The sequence below is a fragment of the Chenopodium album genome, chromosome 11, assembly GCF_948465745.1.
Source record: "Chenopodium album chromosome 11, dcCheAlbu1.1, whole genome shotgun sequence".
Lineage (NCBI taxonomy): Eukaryota > Viridiplantae > Streptophyta > Magnoliopsida > Caryophyllales > Amaranthaceae > Chenopodium > Chenopodium album.
The window spans coordinates 33,903,201-33,922,467 of record NC_137844.1 but is presented as its reverse complement, the minus strand read 5'-3'; the positions used below and the strand labels follow the sequence as shown (position 1 = coordinate 33,922,467).

The 19,267-nt window shown below is 35.6% G+C and overlaps 1 protein-coding gene across 1 annotated transcript; it reads right to left on the bottom strand.

Moving 5' to 3' along the window:
- Positions 1–16,453: 16,453 nt before the first annotated feature.
- Positions 16,454–18,878, bottom strand: LOC145568798 (uncharacterized). Its single transcript, XM_081628200.1, has 7 exons — positions 18,814–18,878; positions 18,556–18,693; positions 17,769–18,466; positions 17,368–17,634; positions 16,949–17,247; positions 16,667–16,692; positions 16,454–16,559 (listed from the first exon to the last, which is right to left on the bottom strand). The coding sequence occupies exons 4-7, from the start codon at positions 17,551–17,553 to the stop codon at positions 16,537–16,539; spliced, it is 534 nt and encodes a 177-aa protein (XP_081484326.1). The 5' UTR covers positions 17,554–17,634; positions 17,769–18,466; positions 18,556–18,693; positions 18,814–18,878; the 3' UTR covers positions 16,454–16,536.
- Between the last annotated feature and the right edge of the window lie 389 nt (positions 18,879–19,267).

The window sequence follows — 19,267 nt, the reverse complement described above, 5'->3', positions numbered from 1 at the left end:
AAATAGCAACAATTATAATAAATTAATTATTGTAAAAAATTATTAGAAATTTTTTTGGCAGATTCTCCTTTGTAAATCGAACAATTCCCTCCAGTAGGGTATGGCTTCAAAACATGTTTCAATTCACATTATGCCATACCACGTTAATAATTTTATTAGTGCCCTCATCCTCCTACTCAGTCAAACAAACAAATAAATAATCTATAATAAAATCTATAACCATTAACTACCATATTTTTTTTTTTATAATCTTAGCAAAATATATAAGTATACTCATACCATGACTTGATGAATCTTTTCTCTCATTAATTCAATTTCATTATTGCCCACATCAAAAGAATGAGTGCCCTCATATTAGAAGAATTTGTTAGCACTAAAAAAATAAACATAAAAAAGGGGACATATAAAAAGGAGTAGGGGTTGGCTTTGTTAGGTATTATGTGGTAATTGAATAATTGTATTATTTAATGTTCTTTCTTATTTTTTTACAAAATGCAGCCCAACTTCCCTCATTTTCTTTACTGTTCTTTCTGATTTATTTTACTCTTGCTTTAGCTGTGAGAAATCGAGTGAAAGTAGTAGCAGTTCATTACAAAATAAAGGATAGTTCATAGACCCTATAAGTAATGTCTAATAACAGAATGTAGACACCAAAATGTGTCTCCCCAAAACCAAACCCAGTGATGAATACCTTTTGCGTCGAATGATAATCGAACGAGGTGAAAGTGTGAAAGGTCAGGTGTTGCGGTTGGCTTTTATTAAAAATCTTATCATTCTGTTTTCGAAAACAACTCTATTTTATGAAAATAGTCAATCCTGTTTAGTTTGGTCCATGACAAGGGTCCAATAATAGTGTAGTAGGATGGGGTTTGCAAAGATCTTTCCAACGATATATTATAAGCCCAATTCCGATGAATAATGAGGAAGTTATGGCAAAAATACTAAACTGGGCCCGGTTTGATCTTTACATGCGGCCCAATGATCTAGGGGAGGGCCCAATGTTAATTATTATTCCTAAAATTATTAGAATTAATTATAGTCTTCTAGAATTCTCTAGAAGGTTCTCTTTAATCCTAACAGAATTAGAATTAATAATTATAGTTTGATGAGTTTTATTTGGAATAAAATATTATTTTATGGAAAAAACAGTTTCAGTTTTCATACGGACTTTACAAGTAAATTTTGATTGATAAGTGGACTCCGTGTTTGAAAGCGCATAGGAATCTAGGCTGTCGCCACGCGACAAGCCTTGTCGCCAAGCGACAAAGTCGGTTTTGCGGTGACAAAGTGGAGTTTTATTCCTTATCAAATTCTACTTATTTCCGGACTATTTTCTTATAAATAGGGTCCTGAACCTCCGTTTTTATTCAATTCACAATCATCAATCATCATCTACAATCATCAATTCTCTCTATGCTCTCATCTCTCTAGCTTTTCATAAACAAAATTCCGCACACACGAGATCTAAAAACACCTAGCCGAGTTCGAAGTTGCCTTCGCCCTAGACGTGAAAGGTTTGATATTTATGAGGGTTTGGTCCCTAACCTCTATTTCAATTATTTAATTTGATTGTTTGATTTTACATATTCCTTGAAGTTACTAACGCGTGTATTTTGTTATTAGAAAGAGGTACGAGGCATCAAAGTATGTAATCTTATTTCTCTACTCTTGTAGAAAGCATGTTTCAATTTGTTTAATTCCTAGTATCATGTTAGGATGTTATTATTGCTTTCTAGTATCATGTTTAGGGTGTCTTTTACTCTTTCCTAATATCATGTTAGTACCATGTTAGGTTTAAAGCTTTGATTTTTATTGTTTAGTGACATGCTAGGGTTTGTTATTAATCTTGTTAGTATCATGCCTAGGATCTTGCTATTAATATTATGATTTAACATGATTATTTTAATTATGATTGTTATTATGTTGCTTGATGTTTATTTGTTGTTATTGCTTGATCACGCCCTCTCTTGCAGGATTAAAGGGAATTTGTACTTGTAATCACGCTTAATAAGATAATTAATAATCTTGTTTAGGGATAATATGATTATAATTCAACTGATCGCCAGTAATAGACTTATTTGTGCATTAATAATCAACCAACATAGATAAACAGGTTTAGGGTTAATCTGTTGTTTGCATGTTAGTCAGAAAGCGCACATGAATACGAGAAGAATAAAGTAGAGACCTATTTAGGGCAAGTTCAATCTCTTTTAGGTTGGATTTGTACCTTCAACCCCGAACCCTATTTGGTTCAAGACCTTTTGGAGTTGACGATCTCCTGGATCGTTAAGGGGTGTAATTTTCACCTTGTGAACGGTTTACAAGTTCCTAAAACTTGTTGGCGACTCTTTTGCTCTAGCTTCCTTCCCTTTGGACGCCACCATGCTTAAGTGTATGATCACAGTGGGGCTCAAGTTTGGGGTAATGCTTGAAATATTCCCTACACAGAGCATAATGCCAAACACCTGATTTATTTCAAAATTTTAATCCAAAAACTCTACTGAACTGCAATGAACCAAGGAGCTGGCATGCCACGTAGACTGATCACATATATAAGGAGGGGAAGAATGAACAAAGAAGCAGTAGCACATCACAGCACACCAAGTGACAATAGCCCACCAAGTGACAGTAGCCCACGAAATTATCACACATAGGACAGGAGAGTAGTTGGGATCCTCTGTCAGCATTGTACATATAAAAAGTGGAGAAGGGGCAATGGGATTGGTAGTAAATTTCTTATGTAATTTAGTAACCCTTGAGATTTGTGACCTAAAAGTCACCCTTGTAGTAGTCGTTTTTGCTAGAATGAAACCCATCACTTTTTCCTCAGTTTCTTATTTCTTTAAAGTTTGCGTCTTTATTGCTTGTTGTCTTATTTTCTGGTGAGTAATAGTCTAATTCATTACATGAACACATAAATAATGTCTAATACCAACAGATACAACCAGATTGCACAAATATAGTTCGCAGACTCTCTATATAACCTCTAAGAAAACAAAACACAAGCCTGAAGGGGCTAAAACTATATCAAGCATTCAGAAAATCACAAGAATAACTTTGAACTAGCTCTATAAAGAACCAAACCAAGAGAATAGCTTTGAATAAACAAGGATAAACTCAACTCATCCGAAATAGAACTAAAGATAAGTGTCAAAAAAATGAACAACTTTTCAACAAGATTGACATAGAATTTGACACTAAAGAGTGCCCTCTGTTGCATCCAGAATATTTGATTACTCATGCTTGAAAATCTGATTCCGGTGACAGGATTCTGCCATGAAGATAAAACTTGATAGAAAAACATAATAGATTAACATAATAACAGATTATCCAACCAAAAGATTAACATAACAACAGACTAACAATAGATCAAATGAGGTGCATCAATCAAGAGCACAGGTGGGTTTCGTTTTTAGGTTTAGGCTTAAAGTTTAAGAAAAAAAAATGACAGTTAATGGATGCACTTGTAAAAGGTCAGTGATCTAATGGTCTCGGGACGTAGAAAATGGAACTCTGTTCTAATATGAAATGCTTTTCACAGAGAATTCGAGACTCAACTAGGCCATGCTTTCCACAGTGAATTAGAGACTCAAAGCTAGTATTAAACATATAGCTTCACTAGTTTAAGAGCAATGAATACAAGAAAATGTCCCAAATTTTCAAACATACCTTAAACTCAATGAACCAACGATCGCTAACACATAACCCACAATACTAGTAGCAGCACAATCAACTCCCACTCATCCACCAAATGCACCATACACCAAACTACTATTCCCCCTACAACAACAATAACAACCATATAGCAACCACGCATCTAGTAACGACGCATTCACACCCCATTGATGCACCTAATTCTCCCTCAGCTCGCACCCATTCTAGATTCCACCGCAATTATTGTCGTAACAACCAGCCAGCAGCAAATTAGCCTAAAAAATAGAATAAAGTCATAGCAAAACAAGAATTCAAAGCGAAATAAAGAATTCAGATCAAAAAAAGAATTCAATGGAGTTCGAACGAACCTCAATACCCTCCATCCATTAATTACCCAATTAGAATTACACTCTAAGCAACGAAACCCCCTTCTTCAGAAAATATAGGGTTAGAAATAACCAGATTGGGATTTTTACTTTGAAAATAATTAGGGATTCAGCAAAATCAATAAATTTCGAATGATTTTTCATTAATTTACTTAAATTACACCATGAAAACCAAATTAAAATCAATAATTGGACAAGAAATTCAATGATAACCCTAAAATTCGTAGTTGGCAAATTACAATAATCGAAAGATAGAAGGGACGTCAAGCGTTTGAACTTTCTGGGGAGGAAACGTGGTTGCGCAGCGGAGGTTGAATCTCTGAAAATTGCCTTCTGCATGCTTTTTTTTTTAGGAGGAAGAGTTTATGTACTGTATTGAAGTATTGATGAATAAATTAGTTAAAGCTATAAGAGTGATTGAGTCTAATTTTTTTTTTCCTAATTTTTTTTTTTTTTAACGAGTAAGTGATTAAGTTAGTTCTTTTTGTGTTTTGTTGGCAACTCCTCAATATATTAAGGGTTTTCTTTTAATTTCTTTTTTAATAAATTTATAAAATAATGGTAACGACTACCTATTTAGTTGCAATATAAGTCGCAAATTTTAAATTAAAAAGTTTGAAAATCATTATCCCTAGCAACTATAATTTATAGTCGCAAAAAATTATAGGAGCGTTGCAATTTAGCGACAACATTGCAACTACTGCAAAATGAGTCGCAAAATTTGCGACTATTCGTCTCTGACAGTCGCAAATATATTTTTTGCGACTAATAATTATAGTAGTCGTAAAATTTAGTCGCAAATTAGCGACTGCGTAGCAAGTGGAGCAAAATTAGTTGCAAAATTTGTGACTGGCCGTCTAGTTCAGTTGCAAAAATATTTTTTGCAACTGAATATTAGGGTAGTCGCAAATTTTTGTTACTAATTCCTCTTTTTCTTGTAGTGAATATCCATGTTTCATATGTTCCAACAAAGGACCTAGAACATGAGACAAAAGAGGAAAAAGAGAAAAGTCTACACAAAAGAAAGTTAGTAACTTCAAGAAAAAAAAAAAAGAAAAAAAAAGGAATAAAAGAAAAACACTATGCTCAAGGGAACGAATTTGGATTAATGGGAATCAATGGGATTGTAGCATAATCAATCATGAAGAACACACAGTAAGAACTCAACAACCAAGATTACAATCAACAAAATCAAGAAATAATATCACCAACCAACCAATCAACAAGAAGTAAATATCAACCGACCAGAAGAACAGAGAAGCCATGAGACAAAAATCAATCACCAACCAACAAAAGCTCATAAAACTAACCGAAGTGAACCACAAAAGAAAGGGGAAAGGAAATGAAGCACAACAAAATCAAGTAATCCCCCAAGCTATAAATAAGCTACACCCCCCTCCCAAAGCTCAAATCCTAACATCAAGTAGGCATAAAAAAGCAATACCAAATTAAAACAAGCAAGTGAAAAGGGGGGTAGCTAAGATGGAATCACTCGGCATTATGGTAAGGGGTATAGTGGGTACTCCCCTCACCGGTCTCTGAAAACACACGACTAGAGCTCGGAATATCACCCCACCTACAAATGCTCCTTGCCCTTCAACCTACCCTCTCTCCTAGCCTTATCCAATGCAAAGAAATGCGACCAATCATCCAAAATAGGCTCACCCAAAAGTCCCCACCTCCTAATAGTATCGGGGTTGGGAAAAGACTTAGGACTGGATGGGTCATAATCAAAATCGCAATCCCTTGGCCTCTTGTAGTCATAGGTGGCTAGATTGGACCCCAGAATAGCATTAGGAGGCACATGAGGTCCATCCCATTAACGATAACAAAGAGATGGTCCATGGTTTGGATCATAAGAAACCTATTGAGGAATGGGTCCTTGTTGGACCGGGAGGTAAGGGTAGTTAAAATAGGGTTCGATCTCGCCTCTCCTTACTAGGGGTGAGCACAGATCGAATATCCGATCTGAAATTTTACATATTTGATATCCGAATTTGATTCAAAAATATTCAAATATCCGATATCCGAATAAACGAAATTATCAGATCGGATAGGTCGAATATCTAATATCCAAAAGTTTTTTGAAAAAATTGTTGAAATGTGTTTCAAATGCTTAAAAAAAATTAAATTTTAAAGGTAACATAGTATAAGCACTTGGAATATCTAAACAAAAAAATTTTTTGTTTGAAAATGATAGGAATGGTGTCCTTTGAACAAGTATATTATTCCAATAGAGGGTTTGGAATTATTAGAAAGCTAATTATTCAGTGAGGTCAAGTGATCGGAATGCCTAGTTGGAGGCCGCTTTTGATCAGCTTAATCTTGACTGAACCCTTCGGGTCACACCCAAGCAACTAACAATCCGACACAACGAATTAATTCGGAAGGAATTAATGAGTCGTTCAAGTATTAAATATTTAGACGTTGGAAATCTAGTTAGGAGCGTCGAAACCGAAAGTCACAAGTCGAGTCGAATTAATAAAAGACGAGATGGTAAAATCAAACTAATTAATCCACAATTACCAAAATACCCCTAGTATCGGAATGCCCCAAGCAAAACGAGTGCTAGGGTCAATTGGTGCTAGCATGTGCATCGCACCTAGGCAATGGTGCCAGGTGCACATGGATAGCATGCACCAGCCACGCACAAGGCAGCAACAGCCCGCTTGTGCGTGCGTGGCTTGCTGCGCATGTGCGGGCTTGGTGTGAGGCCAGCACTACTGGCACGCCAAGCTAGCAACGCCTAGCAGCTAGCAGCTAGCAATATGCTAGCGTGCTAGCACCAGGTGCGCATGCCTTGGCCAGCAGCCCGCAAGCATGTTCTTTTATTTGCTATTTTCTTTTATTTTTGATTTAAAAATAAAAAGGGAAAATTAATTTTACCAACTCTCCCACATTGATGGGAGAGTGGAATTCTCTCATGACATTCTCTATAAATACTCACCTTGAGATTTGGAGAAAATCACTTGAGTAGGAACTCAATAAGGCATCTCCACTTGAGAGAAAACCTTTAAGTTCATATAACACTCGAGTAGTGTTTTCGTCCGACTTGACTAAAATCCAAGTAAGAGACCGGTCGGGGTAGAGTTGCGGGTGGATACCGTAGGAGGTCTCTGCGCTTGCAAGACTTGGCTTTGAAGTAAGAGCTCCGAGTGAGAGCGAAGCACACAGCAAGGGTAAGATTGTCTTTTTTCTATTTCTTGTTATTTATGTCGTTTTAGTTATATTAATTGTGAGCGGGTCTTGGGGTCGGGTTTTATACCGCGGTGAATTGGATTCATTGAAACCCAATAGCGGTATCGGAGCCTTGCTCATTTATTTTTATAACTTTTTTTTTCAAGGTTTTAAAAATGATTTAATTTTTGGTTATGTTGCTAATTGGATTAGTAGCTCGATTTTATTAATTTTAATCTCGTTTTATTAAAAACTTTGGCTCCAGAACCCAGATTTCGCCCAAGACTAGTGAATGTTGGGTGGAATCGATATTTTGGAAACATTCTGATCTTTTTAGGGTTGCGAAAAAGCCAAATTTTTCCCAGAAATGCCTGTTTTGAGGGATTTTTCGTTTTGACGAAAAATTTTAAATCTTTTAAACCTTGAATCTTAATGGCATATTAATTGTGATTATGCATTTGGTTCTTTCCTTTATGCTTCTGCAATTTTAGACCACTTACAAGCATAATTACTTGGTAATAATTGGTGCTTAATTGTTGGCTCAAATTTTCACATAATTGCAAATAAATTGCTTTAAGTGTGAACAGTTTGTTTCTTGAGGCTCATAAGTGCAAAAGATTCAATCTTTAATTATTCTAAGTGATTGGAACTTTGTGTTACTAAATTCCATGTATGAACTTTTTGATTTAATCATTTATTAAGTTGATTGGAATCATAAAGTTTCAATCTTGTAATAGAATTTTAATTTATCTTCATATTGGAAGATATAATATTCAAGGATTCACAAGTTAAAGTTGGAATCTTTATTTGAATATTTGTGTTCATAATTCCAACTCTCTCTTTAATTTTGTCAAATCTCATAATTAATTTATGTTAGTTAAATTAATGTTAGGAATAGCCCTATTCATTTTTTTGCATCAAGTTGAACCCATTTTATTAAAGAATAGTTCTTGGAAATAATTTTGGTTTTGTGCACTTGAATGAATTTATTAAGTTGGAGTTATTATAATTTTCATTTTGCTCATTAAATTTATTCTAAAATTAATTTGGAATTAATTAATTGTGTCACGCAAAAACTCGGAATTAATTTCGAGATTTTAGCATGCAAACCAAGGCAAAAACCCACCCTTGGCTAGCTGGGCTGCACAGCATCCCGCATGTGGCCGCCAAAGGCTAGCCGTTGCTTGGTGCGTGCGCCAATGCGTGGCTGATGCCTGCTGACCAGCAGCATGGCACGCCAAGGCACCAACAACATAGCACAACAAGGTAGCAGCAACATGGCGCAGCAGCAGCCCATGATGTGCGCGCCATGCATGTTGTGTGTGGTGCGATGCTTGGTACGGTTGGGCGTCCATGTGTGTGTGCGCGATAGCTTGATGCAAGGGGCTTGATGTGCATAGAGCATTGCTCGTGTAGCAATATGGTGCAATGAGCTCGCGCAACAAGGCCATTATGGCCCACGTCTTGATGTATGAAAGTTTGCTGATGTGGTCGATGTAACGTGCAAGCGACATCGTAACCCACTCCCACGTTCATTGAGCATTAACCAGTTGTGCGAGTGGTAGTTATACATAGCACTCCAAGTCTTGGTGCTAGGCACATAGATATTTTGGACTACGTAATTTTTGCGTTTTGCCGATTTTATTATTTTAATTATGTTTATTAATTTTAATTATAAAATTTGGAGGCTAGGCCTCAGTTTTGAGCGGCACTTGTTAAATTTTATTTTGGCAAAATTTTGGATTTACTGGCTTAATTAATTGGATTAATTAAGAAAGATGCGGAATTTAGTGGGAACTTCAATTTTAATTGCACTTAATCACATAATTGGTTAAACAACTTTGACTAATTTTAATTAGGCGCGTTAATCGGATTAACCACCTATATTAGTTACTAGTTTACGCGTGTTTGTGCATTGTTACTTGTTTATCGTTGTAAAATGCATGGGCCATTCATATATAGTGAATGGATGAATGGAATGTATATTCTCTCATAGGTTTTATAAAATGGCAACTGGTGGGGCCCGATTAGGATAGAAAATACGGACTGTGTTCCGTCATGTATTTTTGTGAATCTAAATATGGTCTGCGAACCGTTGAGTATTTTTGTACCTTAATATTTAGATTAGTCCTAACCGTAGATACTAGTATTTGCATTATTTTTGTTATGTCTTGAAGACGGAGAATCTTGGAAGACGAAGCCATGAAGTTGCAATAGAAAACCCTTGAAGACTTGAATACTCAAGGGGTCATGCTAGTTGCCAAATGCATCATTTCCTTATGTTTTCGATATATATTTATGCTTATATATATGAATAATTAGATGCATGTTTAGGATTTCGAATGTTGTGATGATTAATTAAGTTCACTTAAATCAACCAACATAGAAACCCTAGGTCCCTAAAATATTGAGTAAAATTTTCCATTCCAAAACAACACTTACCGACCTATTGAGAGTAGTGATGGGCTACTCCAAAGCGAGGCATCACTATTACTCCTAGGAAACGTAAGGCATACCAGGTATGCATGTTAGTTTTGGTTATACTCAACGATATGACTGATGGAGTCCTAACATGTCATGGTAAGGTGGATAAGTTGTTGAGAGAGCATTAGATGCGACAATTTATCTAACCAAGAGTGGCTTAGAGCCATTAGCAAAGAGTTGCTTACCTTAGAATATTAAGTGTTAAGACAAGCCAAAGCATGCTTAACTACTCATTGATCTTTGGATCTTGGAATCGACTTATTCTCACTAAATAAGGACAAATTTAATGTGTGAATAAGACGTTTAAATAAGTTTGATAAATATGCATGAATTCAATCTTATTTAAGTATTATGAAAGGTTTATCATTTCAAATTCTTTTAATTGTAGAACCATGTCTGCAAATTACTCAAACAACCAATTCTTATTGCGCTCAATTCTCGACAAAGAGAAGTTGAGTGGGAAAAATTTTCTCGATTGGTAAAGGAACTTGCGTATAGTTCTCATGCAAGAGCAAAAGGAATATGTCCTTGATGAGGAAATGCCCGACGCTCCCAATGAGGAAGTGACTCAGACTGCCCTAAACCGATGGCAAACTGCCAATTGGGATGTCAAATGCATCATGTTGTCCACTATGTCTCCCGACCTTCAGAAGACTTTCTTTGAGAAATAGACAACTTTTGATATCATTTCTGAGCTGTAGAACATGTTCCAAGAGCAGGCCCGAACTAAAAGGTTTGAAACCCACAAGCAGATCCTTGAGAGTAAGCTTAAGAAAGGAGAGCCGGTCAGCCCACATGTACTCTAAATGATAGGATTATTTGAGAACATGGAAACGCTTGATGCAGGGTATTCAACCGAGATGGAAATTGACAAAGGCTATGATCAGTTCAAGATGAACTGTAACATGCACATCATGGAGAAAACCCTCACCGAGCTTCATGGTATGTTGAAGCAAGCCGAGAAAACTCTCAAGGATGAGGGGAAGCATGATATGCTCATGATAAAAAAAAAGGTCTAGCCGTTCAAGTGCTCAGGCAAGAAGAAGAAAGGCTTCAAGGGGAAGGGTAAGAAGACCTTTCTGCCTAAGCCAAAAGCTACCAAAGATAACAAGGACAACAAGGTAGCATCTTCTAAATCTGATTCCGAATGCTTCTATTGCAAGAAAAAGGGACATTGGAAGAGAGATTGCCTCAAATTCAAGGAAGATAAGAAGAACAGAACTGTTGCTTATAGATCAGGTATATTCGTTATAGACTTAAACTTCACTAGCTTAGCATCATGGGTATTAGATACCGGATGTGGCTCACACCTTTGTTCCAATTCTCAAGGACTAAGGAACACTAGGAGGATAGCGAAAGGAGAGGTTTGAACTCCAGGTCGACAATGGAGCCAGAATTGCGGCCGTATCCGTAGGAACTCTAAGTTTGTCTTTGCCCTCCGGGCTAGTTTTGGAACTTGAAAACTGTTATTATGTTCCTAACATTACCAAAAACATCATTTCAATTTTGGCGTTGGACGCCAAAGGTTTTGAATTTCGAGTAAAGGACAATGAATGTTCGTTTTATCTCGATAATGTTTTATATGGTATTGGACATTCTGAAAATGGTCTTTATGGGCTTTTGTTAGACAAACAAGTTTGTAATGTTAATGATACCACCAAGAAAGCTAAGACCATTGAGTCAAATGAGATGTACTTGTGGCATTGTCGTCTTGGCCACATAAACCCATAAACCACCGGCTCTTTTAATTTTCTTTTTGATATTGTTTGAGATGAGTTTGTTGAAGGCTTCAACTTGGCCGTTTGCTTGAGGTCGGCCGACTGATGCAAAACAATGTGAGATCCCTTGATCTCCCAACCATGTTTTAAGCTGAGGCGTCTCAAATTGAGGTCCATTATCAAATACCATGGACATAGGTACCCCAAACCGGGTGATAATGTTCTTTCATATGAAGGAGATGACATCCTTTGTCTTGATGCCTTTGACCGCCTCTACTTCCACCCACTTGGTGAAATAATCCACAACCACGAGAATGTAGCGTATAAGGACATAGAATGTCCATGCCCCATTTAGCAAACGGGACTGGGCTGTGGATTACAGCCAGGTCAATAGCTGGGCGATGGATTATCTTGCCAAATCTCTGACACTTATCACATTTTTTAACAAACTCCATGGCATCTGACTCAAGAGTGGGCCAGAAATAGTGCCGCCTGGCTTTGACGGCTAAGGACCTGCTGCCTGCATGAGAGGCACATTATCCCGTATGCAATTCTTCGAGAACTTCTTTCCCCTTTTCTAGGGTACACAATTCAATAGGGGCTTTAGAATCCCCGCCTTGAAGAGCTCTCCTTCTCTCATCTCGAAATTTGCAGCACGTTTCTTCAGCAAGGCCGCCTCCTGGGGTGAATCAGGAAGCGTCCCGTCTGTCAGATACGCTCGAATTCCATCCATCAAAGTAAAACTTCGGTCCAGCACTCCAATGGGTTCATTTCCATCCATCAAAGTAAAACTTCGTTTTTCCATCACTTCCCAAAAGACTGACCGAGGCGTATCACAGGAGGCAGAGGATGCCAGTTTTAAAAGGAGGCGTATCACATATTTCTTTAAAGTTTGCGTCTTTATTACTTGTTGTCTTATTTTCTGGTGAGTAATAGTCTAATTCATTACATGGACACATAAATAATGTCTAATACCAACAGATACAACTAGATTACACAAATATAGTTCGCAGACTCTCTATATAACATCTAAGAAAACAAAACACAAGCCTACAGGGGCTAAAACTATATCAAGCATTCAGAAAATCACAAGAATAACTTTGAACTAGCTCTATAAAGCACCAAACCAAGAGAATAGCTTTGAATAAACAAGGATAAACTCAACTCATCCGAAATAGAACTAAAGATAAGTGTCAAAAAAATGAACAACTTTTCAACAAGATTGACATAGAATTTGACACTAAAGAGTGCCCTCTGTTGCATCCAGAATATTTAATTACTCATGCTTGAAAATCTGATTCCGGTGACAGGATTCTTCCATGAAGATAAAACTTGCTGGAAAAACATAACAGATTAACATAACAACAGATTATTCAACCAAGAAATTAACATAACAACAGACTAACAATAGATCAAATGAGGTGCATCAATCAAGAGCACAGGTGGGTTTCGTTTTTAGGTTTAGGCTTAAAGTTTAAGAAAAAAAATGACAATTAATGGATGCACTTGTAAAAGGTCAGTGATCTAATGGTCTCGGGACGTAGAAAAAGGAACTCTGTTCTAATATGAAATGCTTTTCACAGAGAATAAAGACTCAACTAGGCCATGCTTTCCACAGAGAATTAGAGACTCAAAGCTGGTATTCAAACATATAGCTTCACTAGTTTAAGAGCAATGAATACAAGAAAATGTCTTAAATTTTCAAACATACCTTAAACTCAATGAACCAACGATCGCTAACACATAACCCACAATACTAGTAGCAGCACAATCAACTCCCACTCATCCACCAAATGCACCATACACCAAACTACTATTCCCCCTACGACAACAATAACAACCATGTAGCAACCACGCATCTAGTAGCCACGCATTCACACGCCATTGATGCACCTAATTCTCCCTCAGCTCGCACCCATTCTAGAACCCACCACAATTATTGTCATAACAACCAGCCAGCAGCAAATTAGCCTAAAAAATAGAATAAAGTCATAGCAAAACAAGAATTCAAAGCAAAATAAGAATTCAGATCAAAAAAAGAATTCAATGGAGTTCGAACGAACCTCAATACCCTCCATCCATTAATTACCCAATTAGAATTACACTCTAAGTAACGAAACCCCCTTCTTCAGAAAATATAGGGTTAGAAATAACCAGATTGGGATTTTTACTTTGAAAATAATTAGGGATTCAGCAAAATCAATAAATTTCGAATGATTTTTCATTAATTTACTTAAATTACACCATGAAAACCAAATTAAAATCAATAATTGGACAAGAAATTCAATGATAACCCTAAAATTTGTAGTTGGCAAATTACAATAAGCGAAAGATAGAAGGGACGTCAAGCGTTTGAACTTTCTGGGGAGGAAACGTGGTTGCGCAGCAGAGGTAGATGAAGAGGAACGGTGGGGGTTGAATCTTTGAAAATTGCCTTCTGCATGCTTTTTTTTTTTAGGAGGAAGAGTTTATGTACTATATTGAAATATTGATGAATAAATTAGTTAAGGCTATAAGAGTGATTGAGTTTAATTATTTTTTTCCTAATTTTTTTAATTTTTTTTTAACAAGTGATTAAGTTAGTTCTTTTTTTGTTTTGTTCGCAACTCCCTAATATATTAAGGGTTTTTCTTTTAATTTCTTTTCTAATAAATTTATAAAATAATGGTAACGACGACCTATTTAGTTGGAATATTAGTCGCAAATTTCAAATTAAAAAGTTTGAAAATCATTATCCCCAGCAACTATAATTCATAGTCGCAAAAATTATAGGAGCGTTGCAATTTAGCGACAACATTGCAACTACTACAAAATGAGTCGCAAAATTTGGGACTACTCGTCTCTGACAGTCGCAAATATATTTTTTGGGATTGAATTATAGTAGTCGCAAAATTCAGTCGCAAATTAGCGACTGCGTAGCAAGTGGTGCAAAATTAGTTGCAAAATTTGTGACTGGCCATCTCGTTCAGTCACAAAATTTTTTTTTGCGACTGAATATTAGGGTAGGCGCAAATTTCTGTTGCTAATACCTCTTTTTCTTGTAGTGAATATCCATGTTTCATATGTTCCAACAAAGGACCTAGAACATGAGACCACTACTACAAAAAAAGGCCTTAGAGAACTGTTAACAGGCTTTATAGATCGCCTTAGGGGTGTTCTTCTGCTAAGCGATGTATAAAGTATAGAGAACGGGTCGTTTAGGCGTTTTATATAATAACAAATAGAGAACGGTTGTTAGTCACAACCGTTCTCTTTTCCTTTCTTAAATTCGTACACTAAGGAAGGAATAAAGAACGGTTTAGGCCACTTAACCGTTCTATATTGCATTACAATAGAGAACGGTTAAGTCAGATAACAGTTCTTTAATGTTCTTTTTTTTTTTTTATAAATCCGGCCATAATTATTCGAAATACCCTTGTACGTATTTTATATTGTATTATTCCTGTATTTTAATAATCTATATTATTTTTGTATTTCTTTTTAGACCTGTATTTGTTGTATTCCTGTTTTGTATCTTGTACATTTATCCTGTAAGAAAAATTCCACATTTCCTATCTAAAATAAATCCATGATCCTGTATACGTGCAAAATAAATTTCTATATAATAAAATCAACAAAAATATTTCCAGATATGACGAAAGCCATCAAAATATACTTCATATATATAATTTAAAACATCCAACCACAATTAAATTGAATCATTCATACAAAATTTGTACTATACAAACAAATACGTGAGTTAAATATCAAAACACCTTTCTAGTTAATGTTGATTTTAAAAAAATTATGCTTAGATATACCAACACCGTACCATATTGATCTACAATTCACATAAATCATCGTCGTCGTCATTTGGTTGATGGTATCCGGTAACATATGAAATCAACCTTTCACTAAGCTTGTCTATCATTTTTTGAGAATATGTAGGAGGAACTTGCTTAAAATACTACAAAACAATGTAAAATATATACATATTAGTTAATAATATACAATAAATTCATCTAATTAAATATAAATAAGTATATCTTTTTTTTTATCTAAGTTCATAAGAACATATACTATCCAAAAAGGCTGCTCATAATACACATAACAGCCATGTGCATAATAGTTTCTGTCAGTGCATAAAAATTTGAACTTTATGCATAACACTCAAATTTCCTCCCTGATACAATTATCAGATAAGATCACTAAAATCAATCAAGTATAAATTGGAACAAAAAGGAAGATAAAAAGAAATACTGTCAGCCAACCAAAAAATGTTAAAATGAACAAAGTCAATAAGAAAGGGTAGCAGGAACACAAAGTAACAGGTTACAGAGCATAAAGGGTAACAGGAAGATAACTGTGGCAAAGATGGCTACATTGAATAACAAAGAGGGGCTTCAGAGAGCACAATGACAGGCAAAATAATTTTCTAAAATTGAACCCTGGCTGATACACACAAAGCTAGATAAAGATAAATTTAAGCTTGATACACACAAGGCTGAATTCATCAGCACCCCAGCTGAAAACCTAGCAGTGTACAAGTTCATACCCCTGCTCACTAGGTTGGTTTGCATACACCATATAAAATTTGCAAGATCATTTGCCTAGATAAAATTTGCATCAGCTACGACTCAAAATACATTAAAACTAAATGTCGTACCTTGTCGGGGATGATCATTTGCCTAGATTCAATTGTCTCAATCATGTAGCGACAAACGTAATATCCACTATCAGTAGAGCCATTAGCTTGACGAGGACACTAATACAAACCAAAAAAAAAAGGGAGGGTTAAATCAAACACCTAGTTATATAATGTATTAACATATAGTATGTACTAAGCATTGTAAAATTAAATTAAAGATACAAATACCTCTATGCTTATCCATTTAATGTAAGGTTTCTTCTTTATTTTTGTGATATCCTTTCGATGTTTCGCGCTAAATTGATCATTGCCCTATGTAATTATCAAAATATTAGAGTAAGTATTGAAATACTTTCATAAAAAGAAGTTAACTTGTAACAAAATAAGTAATCTAGCACATACTTGTTGATTATTGTTTGAGCAAATTTGGGAGGTTCATCTTTTACTCCCGCGGGATCTAGCCAATGCACCAAACCAACCCATGGACAAATTACAGCCAACATCCAATGTCCACTATATTGATTAAAACAATAGAATTCAAATACAATAATGAATGTATAAAAGGAATTAGAAATAAAACTAATAAAAAATAAAAATATTTGATTGACTCATGCACTTACTCCTCATAATACGGGGCAAAGAAGAGCTGATTTTTATTTTTGGCATCATTACATGAAAAGAGCCTAGCTAGATAGTCACATCGATCATCGTCTTTTTCCACAATTGGAGTATAAGGGGATAGATAGTTGCAATCACAAAATCCATACAACCCTGAGATACCTTCTATATGAACAATCTCACTCATATGCCTTGCATATCAAATATTTATTAAAATTTATTAGCTCATTAATCAAAAAGCGTTATAAATTGTTACTAAAAATGGCAAAATTTATAAATCTTACATCATTAAAATTGACATGTGTGACGATTTTATCTCTCTTTGGAAGCACCAGTCAAGCATGTCTTCATAATCAAGGGTAACACATTGCTCATTTTGAAACACTCTAGCCAAAACTGTAAAAGATTTGGTTTTACTGCTCGTTTTCATTGCAATAGCCACATCCTTAAATACTCGAACCAAATTAGAGGTCAACTTCAACTTATCAGCATGAGTTATTGTGTACTTTCGAGTGCATGATGATTGTGATGACGGCGAGTGTGGAGATGGTGCAGCGATTTCTTTAGGGACTTGCTTATCAGCCTTGTCATATAATCACAGGAAAAAAAATCAGCAAAAAAAAAAAAAAAAAAAAAAAAAAAAAAACAGGATGATCGTATTATATATTATGATAGAGAATTATAAATTAAAACTGAATTTTACCTTATTTATAGGAAAAACTAAGTGAGAAGGCCATATTAAATAATAATCCTTTGTTTGACAAATGAATCTTATCTCCCCTTCAGGACATGGCAGAGGAGCATTTGGGTTAATTTCTTCTTTAACACAAACTCGATAATGACCACTTGGGACGGGCTTGAAATGATGCTTGACAACTTCTCCTTCCATCCCAACATACACTTCTCCAATAGCAACTATATCGACCCCTTTGTCACTCTTAATTGCCAAGGAACAAAGACTATCAACTCCCTAAATATGGATTATGGTATTAATAAACCATTTGTGGATTGATAAGATATAGTAGTCTATAATTTAACACCATTAGAAGAATCTAGGATATATGTACTTACATCAAACATAAAAGTATTATGAAATAATGTTACCTTTGGAAATGGTTGGCCAGTAATATCTTGTTCATTATTGAGTACATGCGTTTCCAAATTCTCATTTTCTGGCACATATTCCTCCTCAGGCCACGCAACATGGTATGGCACGGGTTGAACCTCAAACGCTTGAAAATTATGCTCTTGGAAGTTGAAACCTTGAACCCCTTGGTCACCTTCGGAGCCAAAGACATCTAAATGATCATCTAACTCTTCACCACCAGAACCACCCTTTTGGACACTTGCTAACTGATGGGTAACTTTGTTTTGCTCTGAGGCAAGTTGGAAGCAAAGACCTTGAAGCTAACTGTCACGACCCAAGACAAGGCCTCTAAACCTTGGCCACTAGATCCACCATCTTAGATACCCGCTAACTGGTGGCCAACTTGGTTGCCATTTGAATCACTAAGTTCTTTCAATTGCTCCGCGTTAACCTGGCCACTTGACATTAAGTAAGACAACAACAAATTTTGTGTGTTAACCACATTTTCTAATTTTGATTTGAGACACTAAAGATCTTATTGCAATTGACTTTGTGGTAATGGTTTGTTGTAACCAAAGTACAACTTATTTGAAACACCCGACCCAACGCCCCTAGCACAACCACCATGTTCAGGATTCTTTAATTCTCTCGCTAGGATATCATTCCGGCCAGTGGCCTCAATTTCTCCTTGGATTTGTTGAGCCTCCAATGCTTTCTAACATCAATAATAAGCAACCTAATTAAGGCAGTGTAATCTATTATAGCCAAATAATTTATTTGATTCAAAAGTAGAAATAAACTCACAATTGTTTGAGCTATTTCAAAATCAACAGGATTGTCAAAGGTCATTGCACCATCTTTTTGTCTGGAATCATCTCTTATCCAAACCAAATGACGAGGCACGTCTCTAACTTGCACTCCTTGTTTCTGAAGTTCAACAGCCTAACAATACAGATAACACAATGCCATTTAACAACTAAAAGTCATCCCTTAATTGATTATTTACTGTTATTCCTTAAAAAAAATCAACAAAAAATCTGACATAATAATTTCTAAACTTACAATTTCTTGTTCATAATACAAGTACCCATTTTGACCTCCTCGATATCTTGAAGTATTCATTTTCGCCCTCTCTCGATTCTTGTCACTTAGTTCCTTTCAATATAATAATGTACAAACAATTAATTCCCAATTTTCAAATGTTTTTTCATAACTATGATTAGTTATGGGCTATAATTCAAAGATTACCGTATACGCATCATCAATATATGTTTCAATGAACTTGGTCCAATCAGCTTGTGTTATAAATGGATATATCGAAGGTGGCTTCTTTATAATCACATTTGGATTTACTCCCTTGGTGTCATCCATCTGACCTTGAAAGCTCTCCACCAGATTGAGGCTCTCCCTAATACATAATTTCTACGTTATTCCGGCACTATAAATTCTCTCTGCACATTTCAAATAAAAGATATCAGATATAACAATACCTAAATTCATTTATCAAAACAATACC

Excerpts from the sequence above, each read along its gene's own strand:
- LOC145568798 (XM_081628200.1), bottom strand. The coding sequence starts at position 17,553 with ATGGAAGGAGAAGTTGTCAAGCATCATTTCAAGCCCGTCCCAAGTGGT. Across the intron at positions 17,248-17,367 it reads TAGTTTTTCCTATAAATAAG|GCTGATAAGCAAGTCCCTAA; the intron begins GTAAAATTCAGT and ends TTATATGACAAG. Across the intron at positions 16,560-16,666 it reads TTTGCCCCGTATTATGAGGA|TGGACATTGGATGTTGGCTG; the intron begins GTAAGTGCATGA and ends TAATCAATATAG.